The following is a 19,148-nucleotide window of genomic DNA, read 5'->3' as shown; positions in this document are numbered from 1 at the left end:
TCCCAGAGCTTTCACCGGCTGTACTTGCCGCCGGCTGCAGGCACCAGCCGCCCTCTGAAGTCCGTGCACGCTGCAGGCCAGCAGCCGGTTTCAGCGGCTGGGTCTCTCCATCCGGCTGCGTCCCTCTGACCGAGTCACGGAGGCTCCTCTCGTACCGCGCACCGCCCGAGACCGCCGCCCGCTGCACCTGGCGCGCGCCGCCCGCCGCAGCCATATCCCCCAGCTCGGAGGAGGGCGCCGGGCCGGTCACCGTTTCCCCCCCGCCCTGCTCCCCGCAGACCATCGCTCCCGCGGGCTGTCCGGATGCACGGGAGGGGAGGGGAGGGGAGCGGAGCGGAGCAGCGCAGCTCCCGCTGCCAGGCCCGGGCGGGCCGCAGCACCGTCACCCACCCCCTCCCACCACGCGCCATCCCGCGCGCTCCCGTCACGCGGCGGAAGAGAAGCTGCGGCGGCCCGCGCCATGACTCTCTCGTCACGTGCGGCGGCCCGGCCAATGGGCAGTGAACGCCTCAGCCCCGCCCCTCCGCTCGGGGGCGGCTGCGGGAGGAGGAGGCGGCGGCGGCGGCGGGGCGCGACCGCGATTGCCATCGCGGCGGAGACAAAGCGGGGCGGGGGGCGCGCGGCGCCCCAGAGCAGCAGCAGCAGCCGTTAGCCAGCGGGCGCAGCACGGCGGGGGGCCCCGCCCCGCCTTGCGGTGCGGTGCTGGCCGTCCGGCGGGGGCAGTGACCGCCGGCAGGGGGGGGCGGGCGGGGAGGCCTCGAGGCGCACGCGGCCCGGCCGCCGCCGCAATGGCCTTGGCTAATTACAGCAGCCTGAACCGGGCGCAGCTCACCTTCGAGTACCTGCACACCAACTCGTGAGTACCGGGGCGGGCCGCGTGGCGGCCGCCGGGCAGGGCTGCCGTGGGGCGGGGCTGGGGCCGCGCTGCCCGCCCCTCCCCCGGTGCCCGTGACTGTGGGTGATTACGGGGGCGCCCGGCCGAGGCCCCGCAGCACCGCGCTGCCCGCCCTTTTCCCCGCTCGTCCCGGGCGCCTCGCGGGCTGTTAACGGCTCCGCTGCCGCGCACGGGGGGCGGGCGTGCGGATCTGGGGAGTAACAGTGGCTGGAGAGCACGGACCGCTGGGGGTTCAAGGGTGCCGCCTCGAGGGCAGCCGTAGTCTCAGGAACGTGTCCTTGCAGTGCAGGCGCTGCCATCCCTCCAGCAGCACATTTCATTCGTGCCTGAATATTTCGTGCAGGTATATTTCAAGCAGGAATATGACGTTCTTCTTGTGATCGCTTTTTTGAAGCTGCTGTGGCTTTTTCGTGTCGCTGATGAGTCCTCCAAACTAAAATCTTCCGAGAAGAGACAAAGTTCTTTTTCAGAGGGAGTTATATCAGGGTGCCTTTCTCGAAAATGACAAGCACCGCCACGAAATGGTGTTTACCAGGGTTAAGCACTCATCTTCCTGTTGCACCTAAGTTTTGTAGTGCCACATACAGAAGAGTTTAAAGAGAGCTTGTTCTGGCTGAACTGCCTTGGAAGAACAGTGTGGAACCACACTTGGCATTTCCTCATATTGATCAGCTGATCACCAGCGTAAGGTTATCTTCTAATGACTCATGGAAGAGTTGACTTACTGCTGCCATCAATAGAAGAAGAAATAAAGTGCAGGCTTAACTATTCATTTCCTTTGTGTGAACATAAGCTTAGAATGGAGGACCACAGTGGTCTGCAGCAGTCTGAAGAATTCTGATTTATGATCAGCTTCATTGCAAAGTAGGTTTTGTTGATAACTCCGGATACATCTGCAAGAGCAACTAAGATGAATCTCCTATGCCAAGAGCATTATAACCCGTTTCTTTTCAGAATCAGGAAGATAATGGTTTTTGCACAGGAGAAGAAACCTAGGAACAGCCTGGTGTCACCCTTGGATCCATGTCCTGTGGCTTCGCTCTCTTTCTTGACTGGTAGTGGTTACATGTGCAGTGAACAGTCTGGTCCCTGAAGACAATGGATGAAACTGACTCATGTTCTTGGTGCTGTCACTGATTTGTGAAATTCTCATATCCAGCTGCAGGAAACAAACTTTTTTATAGATTGGAAGACCATACGGCAGAGCTCTGTCAGCAGCTTGTGTTTGCCTGCAGAACACCAGAAAGCTGTTCATAAGAAGTTAATGTTTGTGCTGCAGAAGAAGCTGATGTATTGCTGCCCCTAAGTACCAAATACTAAAGCTACTTCATGTTGCCACCATACTTCCTGTTCTGCTTGTGCTGCTGGTCTCTTTCCAGTGTGTCACATGTCTGCATTGTATAACTACATTACAAAATTTTTAGGAGGAGGTGGAAGCTAATGAGTATGAACAAGCCAGAGCCAGGGCTTTTGGTGCATCATGAGTGAAGAGCCTCTTCAGATACGGGAATAAGCATAAGACAAATGCTTCACTAAGAATGAGAGTGAAAAAACTTGAGTCATTATAAAAGCAAAAAAACCCCAAACCACTCAAACCAACCCATGACAAATAAACACCCTCCCCCACTCCCTCAAGAAAAAAATGAGAAAAAACCCACAAACCACACAAAACCAACCTATGAGCAGCATAGGGCTTTTGATTATGGAGACTCCCGTCTTTTGGACTGCTCTCTCTTGCTAGGAAAGCCTTACCATCTCAGAAAAAAAATCATTTCAGTGCTAAAGGTGTTCTTACAGTCATGGAGGTAGAAGTTCCTCAAATTGTAGTTAAAAATCAGCTATCTGGCTGTTGAGGTGCAGAAGGAAGCCATGACTTCTCTTTCTTTCTCCTTTAAGACTTCCTTTAGAAAAAGTTTTAGTGTATCTAACACAGAGTTCTCAGTCTGAAGTGCTTTACAGAAGCCAGTTTATCTTGCCTCTGAACTTGAGGACTTGCAGCAGATCTTTTCAGTAGCTGCTTAATGCTTACATGTCTGATGACAAATTTAACAACTTGTATCTTAATCACTTCAGTTGCCATACTTTTTTTTTTTTTTTAAACACGAATATAGCTGTGCTTTTCCAAGCACTTTTCTTGAGAAATAATTGAATAGGGACAGACTTTTAGTAGTGCCTGTAGTGACAGGACAAGGGGTGATAGTTTTAAAATGAAAAAGGGGGATTTAGACTAGGTATAAGGAAGAAATGTTTTACGATGAGGGTGGTGAAGCACTAGCACAGTTTGCCCAGAGAGGTGGTAGGTGCCCTGTCTCTGGAAACATTCAGGGTCAAGTTGGACAGGGCTCTGAGCAATCTGATCATATTGGAAGATGTTCCTGCTCAGTTCAGGGCGGGGGGTTGGACTAGATGACCTTCCAATCCGAACTGTTCTGTAATTCTTCTGTGTGAATATTCTTTTAGATCCTAGAATGAAAACCACGTGTGCAAACGTGGAAATTGCCCATGCATTGTTTTTATGAGGCAAGCCACCTGCTTGGGTTCACATTACTTTTCCTTAAAAGTAAATTGTTCAAGGTATTTCCAGTGCCATTCATTAAGGTAATCACAGAAACACACCTGAGCCCAGGCAACTTTGGTTTGCATATTTTTAATATCTGCAGTGCAGAAATGATGGAGTTTGTTAAAAGTTGAACAGTTGAAATTTTCTTCTGAGAGTATGTAGGGTTTAGCTTGTAATTGAACTTCAGGGATGTTTTTTTTTCCTGTAACTAGAATTGTCCTGTTGAATGCAGCTTGAGTGGAAGAAAGTCACTCAGATAGAAAGACTTGAAAATAACTACATGGTGTTCTTCATGAATATTAGCAATAACAGACCAGTGTTCTCCCATTCCCCAAGCTCTGTCACTTCCTTCCTGTGCATTGTTTTCTGTTCTGGCCTGAAATGTAGTGCAGTACTGAGAGAATAGTTCTTGGTCCTGAGGCAGGTGCCAAACTTAAATGTTCTCCTGGATGTGGCCTCTTTTCAGAACAAAAATGAAGTCTTACATGTCTCATTAGTACTTGCCTGACTGTGCAGGCTTAGGAGTCCAGCTGGGCTTAAACGGGTGACCCTTTTAAGCTTTTCTTCCCTTAGGATGTTAGGATAAATAGTTGTTGTAGAGGTGTTTGAAATTTGTCATGTTCTACGGAGTCATCTGACTTGGCCTTTTGTAACCAACATTTCAGTAAATTGTCAGCATTGGACTTCCCCATTGCATTTCTTGTCAAGCCTGCACTCCTGCATGGAGCTGTCTTGAATGAAAACTGGAAGTTGTAGGGAAGTCCAAGCCAGTTTGTTTCTGCCACGATGAGTTGTTGCTGAGACTACAGATGTTGATAACACTCTCTCCCACTTCTGTGTGTTATTCAACAGCACAGTTGTGTGACCTGTAATAGATTTATTTCTCTGACTCATGGACGTTACTGATGCTTCTCATGAGGCCCACCTAGCTTACACTAAAGTGTTTCCAGGTCACGTGAAAGCTCTGATAGACTCAGTTTTGCCAACAGCTTATCTCATGTTTTTTTAAACTTATGTTTCAAGTAAAATAATCCCAAGGTTTTGGGAGATAGGGGGAAAAATTGTCACCAGTTGATCATTTTGGACATTAAGTATTTCAGGCACTTTTGACCATAAGACAAGTTAGTGGCTTTTGGTAAAGCTGAGTCACTTCATATGACTTTAGTTAGGTATTGACAAGACAAATATAAGTGTTGCGATTAATATACTGAATAGAAGATATTTATAGTGTATCTAAATTTTTTGTTAGCTGGAGAGAATTTCACTTGTTTGTACCAACGTGTCGCTTTGCCTCTGTCAGCATGCGAGGTTCCAGTTTTGGTAGATGTTCAAACTGAGTATTATGTGGAAATAATGTTTTCTCTTGCCTCTCTTATAATTTACTGCTATGTTTTTATATTTTTCCAAAAATACTGTTCCAAAATATTGTTCCAATATTTTCCTTTGGAAATCCCAATTTGTACCTTATCCGCATCTTTTCCTTAGTTTGAAGCATTTTTTAAATTGTAGAGTGAAAACAGCTAAAGAGGCATGGTGACTAGTGCTAAAGTATCCATTTGCTGATGGGCTTTTCCTGGCAGGGTCTACTTCCTAAATAAACTTCTGGGATGTTGATTTATGAAACTGAATCTGTGTTTATAAACTCGAGGGAGCACTTAAAATCAATGCACAAGGGTTCTTTGACCCCAGCCGGCAACTAAGTACTAGGCAGGCACTTGCTAATTCCTTCTATCCCCTGGCAGGATGGGAAGGAGAATCAAAAAAGGTAAAGCCTATGGGTTGAGATAAGAACAGTTTAAGAATTGAAATAATAATAATAGTAATTATGGTGAAGAAGAGAAGGGGGACAACAGAAGGAGGAGACTAAAACCCAAGAATGACAAGTGATGCACAATACAATTGCTCACCACCCACTGACCAATACCCAGCCAGACTGAGAAGCAGTCCGCCCCATCCAGCCCACTCCCCCCAGTTTCTATACTGGGCATGACGTGCTGGGGTATGGAATATCCCTTTGGCTAGTTTGGGTCAGCTGTCCTATCTCTGCTTCCTCCCAGCTTCTTGTGCCTTTTGTCACTTGCAGAGCATGAGAGACTGAGAAGTCTTTGATCAGGGTAAGCATTATTTAGCAACAACTAAACCATCAGTGTGTTATCAGCACTGTTCTCAAACTAAACCCAAAACACAGCCCTGTGCATCAGCTACAGGGAAGAAAACTCCATCCCAGCAGAATCCAGGACAACAGAAAATCCTGCTCAAAGGAAAGAATACAAGGGATGAGCTTCTGTGGAAGCTTTCTGATTTGGAAGATGGTCTTCAAAACACTATTCCCTTCTGTCTCCTGTTTCTGTGTAGGCAAGTGGGAGCTTGCAGAGATGAAAGAGAACCATTCTAATGTTTCTGGTGATAACTTCAAAAGTGGATATGTTTTACCTCTGACTCAAGCTGTGTTGATTGGTTAGGTGTCATGACACTGAAGATGGATATCCAAGTTCATTTTGTGACTTTTAGTGTTACGGACAGCTATGTTTTATATGTGGGAAGTATCTATGCATTTGTTCTCTGAAAGCTGAAAATATGAATAAGTATCCCTTCATTTTTTTGGTCAGCTGTTGTCTTTTTTGTGTGGTAGTCAAACAGGTTTCATGCCGACTGAAACGTTGATAAAAGCAGTTTCTGAGGACTTGTCTTTTCATTAAACATCCTAGAGGAGCAACAAATTCCATCGACTGTTCCTCCAGACTTTGTAGCTGCTGTTAGTATGGGGGTTGATGTGGCTCATCTACATTTGAAATAATCGTTAGGTTTTGAAGATAGGTCACTAGGTTGGGTGTTGAGCAAAGATACTGCATTAATGTTGGCAGACAATGTGTTGTAATGAATTTGTTAGTTCTTCAAGGTTTTCTCACCATGTGTCTTTCAAGGTTGAGGCATATAACTGATGGTTTTCAAATGGGTGCTGCTTATAAAAGGTGGCAGTTAAGAGGCTGGAAACTAAATATGGCTTCTGAGATTGTGCTGAAACGGTACCCAGCTAGATGATTTTAGTATTGAGTTTGGAAGGTGGTGTGGTACACTGATGGCAGAAGACTGTCATTCTATGGATTAGAAGCAGTTGCAGCTATTGAAAGTCTCCCAGGATCTGGAAGCTTCTGCCTGTCAGAAATAGCCTACACAAAGCGAGTATGTGCGTTGGGGAGATAGATCTTATGCATAACCCTCATCTGTCTGTCTTTTACATACAGGCAGTGTTTAGTTGCCATGAAGGCAATTAAATCCATTACAGAATTATGTGAATTGTTGACTTGTTCATAGGCTGGTTCATTGAGTCAGCAATTTCTATTTTGTCTGTTTACCACGCCATGTTCTTCAGACTGTAGTAAGCAGCAGTTTGTTGGATCAGCCTCTCCACGGGGCAGCCTGTCTGCTGTGTCTCTCTCTGACAGGTGACAAAGTGGTCATTTCTAGTCTGCTGTCAGTCATTGCTGTAGACATACACTTGGATTTGTTTAAAATGAGGTTGAGATTCTCGTTTATTTAAAGGTCTCTCTTTCTAAGCATCAGTGTTACCCTGCTGATTCTGTGTTTCATTGCAGAACCACCCATGAGTTCTTGTTTGGTGCCCTTGCTGAACTTGTAGATAATGCCAGGTATGTACCTGAGACTGCCTAATTCCCAGCATAAAATTGGTAAAGACGTAATCAACCTGTCTATTTGTTGATCTTGAGCAATTTCCACTTTTAGCAGATGGCACAAAAAATACCCAGAATTGAAGACTTTGCTGAGGCTTTGTATAGGTATTTCCTTTGGTCCTCTTACACAAATGACCTCTGGTCTCTTCTCCCAAGAAACAAGGGATAGGACAAAAGGAAATGGTCTCAAGCTGCACCAGGGAAGGATTAGACTGGAGATTAGGAAAAACTTCTTCCGCAAAAGGGTGATCAGGCATTTGCCTCCTAAAAAAGTTAGGTTTGAGTGAATCATAGAGCAACTCAGATTGGAAGGGAGGTTGCTAAAAGACACAAGATAGATTTAAGGAAAAAATAAGCGTGCCTTTTTGTTTACAGAAATTGGTAAAATAATAATTACTGGAGCTGGGATTCTTAAGTACTTAGATAATCCTGGACTCTTAATATCAAGCATGGTGATAGGATGAAAATGACATCAGAAGCCGGATGCTGAAAAGTGCAAGAACAGTTAGAGCAGTTGTGATATCTGAGACTTGGAAATTGCAGGTTTTGGACCATGTTTGCATTTGGGAATCCAGGCTATAGCTGTTTCCCAAGTCTTGCATGCTCATCTCTTCATAAAATAAAGGCTGAGACAGGCTAAGAAAGTTTGAGCTGTTCAGCATGGAGAAAAGAAGCTGCGTGGAGACCTCAGAGCAGCTTCCAGTGTCTGAAGGGGCCTACAAGGATGGTGGAGAGGGACTCTTCATCAGGGACTGTAGTGATAGGACAAGGGAGAATGGGTTCAAACTGAAACAGGGGAGACTGAGCTGAGCTCTTAGGCAGAAGCTCTTCCCTGTGAGGGTGCTGAGGCGCTGGCACAGGGTGCCCAGAGAAGCTGTGACTGCCCCATCCCTGGCAGTGTTCAAGGCCAGGTTGGACACGGAGACTTTGAGCAAGCTGCTCTAGTGGAAGGTGTCCCTGCCCGTGGCAGGGGTTGGAGCTGGACAACCTTAAGGTTCTTTCCAACCCAAACCATTCTATTATTCTATTCTATAAATATTCTGATGGAATTATGGGAATATTTTGAGATCATTTTCTGTCTGTGTGAACTGTCATTCTCTGTCACTCTTAGTTTAAGGAGCTCAAACAGGAAGGTTTTGGTGTAGGGAATCAGCTGTGTGTGTGTTTGCACCATTGCTGGTTCACACTTCTGGTACAACATAGTTAAATGTAGTATCTGAAATTAATAGGTTATTTTCTCTCCAGCCTGGTTCCTCCTCTGGGAAAAGAGAGGTTGGCCTTCTGGGAAGGAGGTAGCTATACTTGGCTGTAGATATAAAGACAAGACAAAGTAACTTTGGCATTTGGGAAGTGGGGGTTTATTATGATGCTACAACTGCACTCTTCTGATCAGCAAACTAAGGATATGTGATGGTCTACATGAAAAAAATGTTTGGTTTTGGGAAGAGGGCAGTAATGCTGCTTATGCTGCTTTTTAAATAGAGGATGCACAGTATATGAAGGGCTTTACTTACATGATCTTGTAATGACACAGTTTCCTATGACAACCGTGAATGTATTTCGATGGAGTTTTTTGTGGAGTTACTAAACTTTTCATAGGCAGCTTGACAGGAAAAATGAGGGTATTGTCTCTTTTGAACAGGAAGGAGCTCAGGCTTATTTGATCCCTCTCCCCCCACATGACTTATGTTAAAATACCGTCACTGTACAAATACAGTGATACTCTGCTGTAACTAGGCTTAATTGTGTGGCAGCAAATGTCTTATGCTGGAGTTCGGGTTCAAGAAAGCAAAAAGTGAAACTGTGTGTTTTCACTTATGTGTTAGTGTTGACTGAGGGGCCTTTATGGACTTTGATCTGTGCAGCAAATATTCATTTTGGAAATTATTGCATGCGCCTGGAGTTCAACTTTTTGACATCTGAATACCAATTGTGTTTTTATTTTGTAGAGATGCAGATGCCACAAGAATAGACATTTATCCTGGTAAGTCATACCTGCTGCTTCATTGCATGTCAACAGTGTGTTCTACCTGGTAGAATTGCAGTGAGCATGCTTATACCCAATACTGTGTTCAGTTTTGGGCCCCTCAGTACAAGAGAGATCTCGAGGTGCTGGAGCAGGGCCAGAGAAGGGGAGCAGAGCTGGTGAAGGGCCTGGAGCCCAAGTGTGATGGGGAACGGCTGAGGGACCTGGGGGGTTCAGTCTGGAGAAGAGAAGGCTCAGGGGGGACCTGATCGCTGCCTACAACTGCCTGAGAGGAGGATGGAGCCAGGAGGGGCTGGGCTCTGCTCCCAAGGAACAAGGGATGGGACAGGAGGAAACAGCCTCAAGCTGCACCAGGGGAGGTTTAGATGGAGATGAGGAACAATTCCTTCCCCAAAAGGTGCTCAGGGACTGGACAAGGCTGCCCAGGGCAGCCTGTGTCACCATCTGTACATTTCTAAGAGACAGGTAGATGTTGTGCTTAGTAACCTGCTTTAGTAGTGGATTTGGCAATGGCAAGTTTATGGTTGGACTCAATGATATTAAGAGTCTTTTCCAACCTAAATAATTCTGATTCTACCATTTGTCCTGTGCCCCAGTGCCTGTTGTCTTTCAAAAACTGGTGTCTTCACAAGTAACTCGGGCAAGCACTTAGATCAGCCTCCAGCTGAGGTTAGGCAAAGAGGGTAGCTGTTTATACTGGATGCTTAAGAAACCTGTTTTTACAATACGCTCTTGTAGCATATATGTACCTGCAGTTTAAAGTGCAGGAGGAGTTCTTAGTTACTGTGTAACAAAAATCTGCTGCTCTTTCGTGCAGCTTAGCCATGGTGTTATTTGTGCTTGTTGTGTTACTTCTGTCATTAACACTGATTCCATTTTATGGAACTTTTAACTTTTGCTCGTGGGAGTACTGAATAATTCTTCTCTTGTAGAGCAACGGGATGACCTACGAGGTGGATTCATGCTCTGTTTTTTGGATGATGGAACAGGAATGGATTCAAGTAAGTTGCAGGAAGTCAAAGTTTCATTTTCAAGCTGAGATTTCATGTTACAGCTTAGGCTCAATTAACAGCATGGTTCTGTTGAAAGAGGCATATTCCATGCCTGGGTACATGTTCCTGCTGCTGCACTGGCTCTTTCACACCATATCATGTATCAGTCTATTCACCTCTTCAGCTGCAGAAAACTAATCTGGCCAAAAGCAGATTGTTTTGCTGCATTATAGAATTAGTCAGCCTGGCCTGTGGTGTTCCAGCACACCAAAGTTGGCCTTGGGGCTGGAGAGAGAACATGGTAGCCAGAAAAGGCAACAAGCACAGGCTTTGGTGGGCAGAAGCCTTTTCTCTATTAGAGGATGCCAAGTGGTTGGTGTTTCTCAGCTCTTATAAGAAAGCGTACCATGAAAAAAATTAAAGCTGTTGTAAGAATTGGTGTAGATCTGAGTTGTATCTAGCAGGAGAAAAGCCTCTTGCTTTGCTTTAGCATCAGTGAAAGCACTGGCAACCCACTCCACCTGCTCTGTGTCTTGAAGACAGGTAAATCCTCCTGTGCGGAGCTCTCTACTGGCAGAAAGGTTGGGCTGAATTGGAAGGTTTGTGAGAAGGTAGAGAAGATAAGTAAGGAAGTCTCGACTAACATTTTATTCTGATCCCTCAGTACTTTAAGATGTGCTTGTAATACTGTGGGTTAACTCCAGCCAGCAGCTAAGCACCACACAGCCCAGTGGGATGGGGGAGAGAACTGGAAAGTTAAAATCAAGAAAATTCATGGGTTGAGATAAAGACAGTATAATAGGGAAAGCAAAACTGTGTGTGCAAGCAAAGCAAAGTAAGGAATTCATTAATCACTTCCCATTGGTTGGCAGGTGTTCAGCCTTCTCCAGGAAAGCAGGGGTCTGTCACGTGTAACGGTTACTTGGGAAGGAAATGCCATCACTCTGAATGTCCCCCTTCTTCCTTCTCTCCCAATTTTACTGCTGAGCATGACATCCTGTGGTCTGCAATATCCCTTGGGTCAGTTGGGGTCAGCTGTCCCAGCCTTGTCCCCTCTCAACTCCTGGTGCATCCCCAGCTCCTTTGCTCATGGGGCAGTGTCAGGAGCAGAAAAGGCCTTGATGCCGTGTAGGCACTGCTCGGCAGTAGCTAAACCAACACTGTTTCCAGCAGGAATCCAAAACATAGCCCCATCCAAAGCCGCTATGGAGAAATTTAACTCTCTCGCAGCCAAAACAAGTGCAGATATGAAGTATTCAATTCTGTTTATTAATGCTTATAGAAGTACATTAGCATCTTTGATACACAAATCTGTGACCTGCATGAAGGAATTTACTTTGAACCCCAGATACCTTCTGTGTACTCTCTGGAAAATAATTAAGGATCCTTAAGAGGTCTTCTGAGAATACTGCCACCAGTGGAATTGAAGGAAGCAATTAAGCCCTATCCATAAAACAGGTTCAGAGACTTAAGTGTGGCCTTCTCATGAACCTTTGGATCAGGGAGAAGAAATACAACCTGTTCTGCGTATCTTGAAGACTACGTGTTTGTGTCTGGGTTGAGTGTAGGTGGTGACAAGTATCTGTTCCAGTGCGGCAGAGTCTTAATAGCAGCTTTTATGCTGTTGTTGCTCTTGTATTGCTGATTTTGTGACAAAGTGGTATTTAGGTATTGGCTAAGTATCCAGTTGCTTCTTTTGGCTGATCTTTCTACTAAATAAATCTTGAAGGATTTTATCCTAACTTTGGTAGTCTGAGATCCTCTGTAAAGGAGAGCGGCAGGTACTGTGAGTTGTGGTGGTATTTCACAGCACTAGGCAGCATATATGGCAAATACAATATAATTTACGTCGTTTGACTGTTGATGCTTGCATGAAGTGTAGTTCATTCTGTGCCTCAAAAATTTTTATTTTATTTTAGATTTGAGGTTGTGAGGTTACCTTTGCCCTGTTCCAGGACATCGCTTTTCAGATGTGAAATTGCAGCTTTTAGTACTTTTGAAAAAGCCCTTCTTAATTTTCAGCAGTCTGAGACATACTGTTTTGATGCAGACTCTGGCTCTGGTGGTCACATCTTCATGGCTTCAATGCTGGGTGGTCATAGGAAGCTTGATAAACTTTTAAAAGTCACTTAACCAAGGGCAGCCAGGTAGAAACTCCATTTGCTGCACTGTTCGCCTGTCAACATGGACAGGAATGGCTGGAGAGAGGCTGTTATTCTAACTCCCTACATGGGCCTGTCTCTACACCCGACTATAGAGGCCTGAGTTTTAATTTCTGATAATGCAGGATCTACCAGTTTTGAAGACATCTTGAAGATTTCTTACCTGAAAGCTGATTTTAGGATATGTCAGCAGAAAACCTTTTACTGGACTTTTCTCTCTCCTTATCGTGAAAATAGCATCAAAATCCACACAGACCTTCCCTTCAGCAGAAATCATAGAGCTTGGGAGGAGTTTATTTTTCCACATGATAATTTAAGTAAGGATTGTTGTAAGCTGACATGTTAAGAAGAATAACTGTATGACTTGTCTTAATCCTGTATGTGAATCACTAGTATGTGATCTTCCTGAGTACACTGAAGGGGGAGCTTAGAAGGCTGGATGAGGAGGATGAGCCAATAAACCTGGATATCTCTGGATGCTTTCACACAGAGGGAAGAGCTGAATGGCCCAAGTAAACTGTTCAGTTAACACGTTCTCTGTTATAGAATCATATAATGGTTTGGGTTGGAAAGGACCTTAAGATCATCAAGTTCCAACCCCCCTGCCGTGGGCAGGGACACCTCCAGTCCCTTTGGTCTTGTTCTGTGTTGGTCAGTCCTAAATTTGTCTGGCAAGCTATGGAAACATAGAAGGGTGTAGTGAGACAATAGCTCAAATTTGAGCGCTCTGCCTGATAGCTCAATTGTCAAGGCAAATGGCAGCTCCCCAAGTAAAATTAGTGAAAGGTATGAGTGATCAGCATTTCTAAAAACTGTTTGTCAAGCGACTCCTACTATAGTTGCATTCAGAACTTGCTGCATTGGCTCTCTTAATGATCATGCTGGATTGGGTTGCCTGAAGGTCAAGTTACATTTGTCCTCAAGCTGCGAACATGCTCTAGAGTCATAAGTTATCAAAAGATCTGAGGATTCAGTGATGCCGCAGTACAGATTGCTTCTAAAAAAGCATCATGTCTCACAGGGAGATACTGGGATAGTAGTGCTGGTTGAAAAGTTTGGCTTTTTCATAAGGGACTAAATAGGATTTGATTAGAAAACATTAGGTCAGGATTTCTCGTATTGTCAGTGGCATCACTACTGAGGATACTTAGCTTGAGAATTTTAACCTCCTGCTTGTGCTCTGAAGGTGCTGTATGAATCAGAATGTTGGTTGAATGAAGGCTGAAGAAGTATAACAGCTAATTTAGGAAGTGCTTTGTAATTGTATTTTTAAAAGATTGAAAAAAGTAAATCTTTAAGTTGCATTTTAGAATCAGAACAGCCCAGTTTGCAGGGGACCTCAAAGATCATCTGTACATCATGGTACAACCTTTCATGGGAAGGGGAACCTAGCATCCTGATGATTTTGCACCCTGTCCCATCACATCTTGAAAACCTCCAGCCACAGGGACTCCACCACATGGGGAGGTTGTTTTGTCGACTGATTATTCTCCCAGTGCAACTTTTACCCATTGCCCTTTTCTTTTTCGTGTGTCTCCCTGTGAAGGGAGAGCCTTCATCCTCTTTGCAGCTGCCCTGTAATACTAGGGTAGTGTGATGTGATTCCCTCTGTGAGACCTGTCTTCCAGAAAGAAGAGACCTAGATCCTTCAGTCTTCTCTGATAGAGCTGGTTCTTCAGCCCTTTGATCATCATCTCCTTTTTTACCTTGTCTAGTCTGTCCACATCTTTCTTGAACTGAGATCAAAAGCGGAGAGTACTCCAGGTATGGCATGAAAAGCACATCTCTGTCTCTGTAGTAATGCCCATACAGATGCAGCCCAGGATCCCATTTGCCTTCATAGCTGCAGAGATACACTCCTGACTCATATTCAGCTTGCTGTCTGCCAGGACCCCCAGGTCCCTTTCACCAAGGCTGTTTCCCAGTCACACAGATCCCAGACTGTACCGAGTTCTTCGGTTATTTCATTCCAGGTTCAGGACTTTGCCCTTGCCTTGAACTTCATACAGTTCTTGCTTGCCAGCTCTTCCAGCCTGTCCAGGTCTTTCTAAGATGGCTCTCCTTTCTGATGTGTCCAACTCACCCACCATCACCAAACCTGGTGAGGGTGCTTTCCACCCCATCATCCAAATCCCATATGAAAATGCTGAACAGCATCGATCCCTGGGTGACCCCACTTGTGACAGGCTGCCAGCTGGAGTAAAAATCATTGATGGTCACCCTCTGAGTGCAGCCTGTGAGTCAGTTCCCTGCGCATCTTGCATACCACCCATCCAGTCTGTGTCTTGCTAGTTTGTCCAGGAGAAGGCTGTGGGAGCCAGCATCTAATGCTTTGCTAAAGCTCAGCTAAACAACATCCAGTGCCCTCCCCATGTGGGCAGAAAGTGATGTCGTCTTGTACCAGGCTCAGGTAGCTGATTGTCTTGTGTTTGTTATGGTGATGAAAGACCTCAGAGCTTCTCTTCCCCTTTCCTGGGGAAAGCTTGACTGGAAGTAATCTTGGTTTAGGCTGATTTCCCCCATGTAGTATATTAGATACTTTGCCTCTGGGATACATTTTGAGAATGCTATTGAGTCTGCTGCAAGTACTCCACCTAATGCGAATGTAGCAGATGTGTTTATGGAGAAGGCAGGAAGGATCATTTTCTGTGCTTACATAGAGACCTTCTTTAGCGTATTCCAGTCTGGTGAACTTGGGAATATGAGAGGACTCTCCTCAAAGGGCAAGCCAGGTCTGACTTCAGTGGGTGCCTGGTGGCTGATAGTGGGAGAGTGGAGGGGAACAGCTTGTGACTCATGGTGGGGAGAGCAGGCAGCTTCCTGCAGGGGTGTCCGTGGTGGGTTGTGTCAGCAAGCGCGTGCTGAACAGCCTGCCTGTTGTTCAGGAGGGTGCTCTGCAGCTGTTCTTGGAGGACCAGGAGTCAGGAGCTAAACAACTCCGTCCCTCAGTTCTTCATCCCAGGTGTCTCATGTTCTCATGTTTCTTAGGAGGAAACTGTTTATCTGTGTCCTTGATTCCTTTTCTTGGGCTCTGAAGATCAATCTGCCATCTTGAGCAAATTCCTTCAGATTGTTTTTTCTCTCATGTTTGGCATAGGTCACCCCCCACTTTACGTTGCCAGGGAGTTTGTTTTAAATCTGGTAACTCTGAGACACGGCAAAATGAAAACACTGTGACTAAAATAGCTGTGAGTGAAACTCCCTCCAGAGCCTTAACTCAAAGCTAAAAAAAAAATAAAAATAGTCATTTGTACATTGATTCTTGGGAGGAGGTAAAGCCTAAACCTCTGCCAAAGACAGCAAACCTGAAGCAGAGAGAGATGCTCCCTCACAGTCCCTCTGCTTGGCATCATCTTTGTCCCTCTGCCCAGAAAGAGGAATCTCTACAGGGTGGTTTTCGACATCCAGCATTGAGTGATAAACCATATGGTTGCCTTTTCTGAGAGAGGAAATACTTTAGACAATGATTCTTTACCTCTTTTAGGCTTCTCAGAGTTTGCTTAAAAATAGTCACTGATACAACTTTCAGTATAGCAAAAGGGTTCCAGTTTAACTTCTCCTCTTAGGACATCCCCTATACCCTTTTCTGCCTAGGCTTTCAAACTTAACACAGTAGTAGCAATAGTAATAATATGATCATCATCAATATTCTTACCCAGATCTCAAATCTGAGGTAACCTAATGTTTTCCTTGTTTGGCTAGAAAATGCTATTGTAGACTGAAGGAAAGGAAGAGGTCCTCTCATCCAGTCAAAAGTTTGTTTTGACATGCCTGTGGATCTCCATTATGAACATACTGCATTGAGGCAGTGGGGTGCTTGCACAATTGTTATGTATTTTTGCCTTGTGATTTGTGACTTTAAATCTGAATGTCATTTCAATGGTAAATGGCATTCTGACACCCAGCTCGGTGATTTCATGTGAGACCAGTGGTGTTAGTACTAAACATCTTACTGTAAAGACTCACTGTCAGTAATAGTGGACTTGGGCAAGCCCCTTGCATGCTTAAATCCAGCTTGCTCAGCCTCTATGTAGCTGGCTGGTGGGGTGAGCTACACTCACAGCTTGTGTCCTGAGCTCCCTCACAGCTTGTGTACACATTTGAGGGTTGTAATTGTTGTTAGCCTTCCTGTTAAGGCACTTGATGTTCCTTGTTCCTTGTCTCTGGAATTGAGTTTCATTTCTCCCAGCAAACTCTGCTGTGAAATGATTGTGATCTCTTGGGGGAAGGGAGAGGAATTGTTCTGTTAAATGTTAAAAGGCTTTATCCCTTGAACAATATAAAGGCTTGGACTAAAAATGACAGACCCTCTCAGATGCAGATGCATCACATCCTTTCATTTAAGTCACTGGTAATAAAGTACTCTGTTAATTGCTGCATTACTTGCTCATCCTGCTTTTCCCCCACAGCTGCCCTTCTGCCAGCAGCCTGCTGTGAAAATCACCCTTTGTCTTAGTAGAGCATTAATTAACGATGGTGTTCAGCTCAACACCATGAAGAGAAAGTGATGTTTATCCCGAATTCAAGACCTTTTTTTATAGCGCTGACTTATGCTCTATTGGCAGTGGGTTTGAGTCTGTGGTATCAGCAGTGCATACAGCACAGCAGAGCTGCAGTGGCCCAGGCTATGTTTTGGTTTATGAGCATGTTGATGATTGTGGTTGACACAACAGATCATCTTGTGGATTTTTTTGGTAAAAAGAAATGCCTTTGTGCAGTTGGGACGGAGCATGGGGCTCATCTGGAATTTAAAACTCTTTTTGTCAGCATAATGGCATCTGCACAAAGCTTTTAATGATGTAAATGCCGTTCAGCAATGTGTATCTTACAGGGCTGTACAGCAGAGCTTCAGGATGACGCTTTGGCTTCTGGCATTTTCCATGCTATAATCTTTCTGTGCTACTTACAGTGGTGAATGCATTTATCTAAAAGATGTGTGTCTGATTGTATACTGAAATAAAACTTCTGTTGTTCCCTGTCTCTCATTCTAGATGAAGCTGCCAGTGTTATTCAGTTTGGGAAATCAGCCAAGCGATCACCTGAGTCAACTCAAATTGGGCAGTATGGGAACGGCTTGAAATCGTAGGTATAACAAAAGCCAGCCTCCTGATACGGAGCTCAGGGCTGAGGTAGTAAATGTATTGTTTGCTTGCTATCTTTTTTTTTCTTTTTTATTCCCAGAAAAAAGAAGGCAGGTGAAATCTAAATCCTGGTACTGTGGTTTGGGGGACAGGAGCTCTGACATCTACTATAATTTTTCAGTGGCTGAGAAGTCTGTCAAGAGTTGATGACGGTGTTTTGCCATTATGTTTGCATGATGCAGAGGATACAGATCAGAGCTGGTGGAAAAAAAATGGTAGAGCAGGAAACAAAACCTTAGTATGCCTGTGGGAGACAGTAAAATGGGAACAAAGTAGTCCTCTCACTAAGAAGGTTGTGGGCTGCTGTCAGATGGACTTCAACCTTTTCTTTTTTATCCTAAATCAAACAAATGCATAGAGAAGGAGAGTAATGGAAGGAATGAGAGGAGGAGTGGGATTAGGTGGCAGCTGAACAAAGGTGGGGAGGAAATCTCATTAGCTGGAGGGGATTTGCTAGGAAAGAGAAGTGTTTCTGTGGTAAACTGAAGTCTTTGGGAAAGCTAGAGGGCTTTCATGGCTTACTCTGGCTGTTCCGCTTTATACTGTTCTGTGTGGCTTGATTTTTTTTTATATGTATCCTCCTGGGGAAATCTGTGGGACCCTATAGCATGGGAGGAAAGAAGAAAAGGGGATGTAAGGGACTTTGATATCCCATTGATACAGCTGCAGTGTGGGACGCATCCCAGATCCTGGCTGGGCACTTCCAGGACAGATCTCTGTCCTCTTCTTAACCTTGGGCAAGAGTCATACTATATTACAGGTGAGAAATGCAGACTGAAGCCTAAACATGCAAAAGGTGTGCTTTGGTATCACATCAGGCCAATCTGAAGAGAATTGAACTGACAGAACACTAATCCTTTTTTTGATGCAATGCTACGTTTCTTTGTTAAGGTTTTTTTTTGACAAGTTAGGGTAAAATAGAGAAGATGGGGAAGGCACTGTTGGGGATAGCAGAGTGGGGAGGAAGATGGGACTGTGTCTTTTGTGACAGCTAGCTGCTAAGTTGCACTGTCTGAAGTGTCAGTGAGTCTTTTAAGTTAGACATAGGAAAAAATTGTCTCCCAGAAACTTGTTTGCTGCTGTTCATTCTGTGTGAAGTGAAATGAAGTGTGTCTTTGCTTTCTCACACTTCTGCTTGTCTATTTGCAGGATATTGTCACATCTCACGTTAGTCATCTTAGATTTTTTAAAAAAAAGATTTTTTTTTTTTTAAAACTTGCTATCTAGGATGAGCCTGGGCATGCTGCGCATCTGCACTTCTGATTGTGACTCGTGTTAAGGGATTTGAAGCCTTATGAGAATGATCAGATTAAGATGCCTTTTGAAAGGAGAGATATTTAGAGAGAAGTGGTAGCTGCTGTTTAAGCCCTTCTTTTGCCTTACCTGGTTTTGGCATCTTGAACATAATAGGAAGAAAGTTCAGCAGCGTGGTCTGCTTTCTAGAAAATGTTATGCATCAGGGGTAATATGCTGCCTGAAATCTGTCTGCAGGGGTTCCATGCGGATTGGGAAGGATTTTATCCTGTTCACAAAGAAAGACAACACCATGACTTGCCTTCTCTTGTCACGAACATTCCATGAGGAAGAAGGCATCGATGAGGTTTGCATGTAGTTTGCTATAATGAACTAATGTGGTGAATGCTATCTCAGCAGAACCTCTCCAGCTCCCTGAGGAGAAGTGTCTGTCTCAGTGTTGGCTGCCACTGGTTGGACCAGTGG

At 44.8% G+C, this 19,148-nt stretch overlaps 1 protein-coding gene across 2 annotated transcripts in view; it reads left to right on the top strand.

The window, feature by feature from the left end:
- Positions 1–706: 706 nt before the first annotated feature.
- MORC2 (MORC family CW-type zinc finger 2) overlaps positions 707–19,148 on the top strand; it is a 38,767-nt gene continuing 20,325 nt past the window's right edge. Inside the window, exons 1-6 of one of the 2 annotated variants that reach the window (XM_057411315.1) lie at positions 707–856; positions 7,052–7,105; positions 9,097–9,131; positions 10,067–10,135; positions 17,280–17,370; positions 18,921–19,029. In XM_057411315.1, the coding sequence (XP_057267298.1) occupies positions 789–856; positions 7,052–7,105; positions 9,097–9,131; positions 10,067–10,135; positions 17,280–17,370; positions 18,921–19,029 (426 nt within the window). In that variant the 5' untranslated portion in view covers positions 707–788. Of the gene's footprint in view, positions 857–5,317; positions 5,956–7,051; positions 7,106–9,096; positions 9,132–10,066; positions 10,136–17,279; positions 17,371–18,920; positions 19,030–19,148 lie in introns of those variants that run through there. The other variant, XM_057411324.1, reaches the window with a different exon arrangement.

The sequence above is a fragment of the Pezoporus wallicus genome, unplaced genomic scaffold (assembly GCF_028554395.1).
Source record: "Pezoporus wallicus isolate ANWC-B61680 ecotype Strahan unplaced genomic scaffold, APGP_CSIRO_Pwel_v1 contig_8226, whole genome shotgun sequence".
In the NCBI taxonomy this organism is placed as follows: Eukaryota; Metazoa; Chordata; class Aves; order Psittaciformes; family Psittacidae; genus Pezoporus; species Pezoporus wallicus.
Note: the sequence above shows the minus strand (reverse complement) of the source record. Positions and strands in the feature narration are given on the sequence as shown.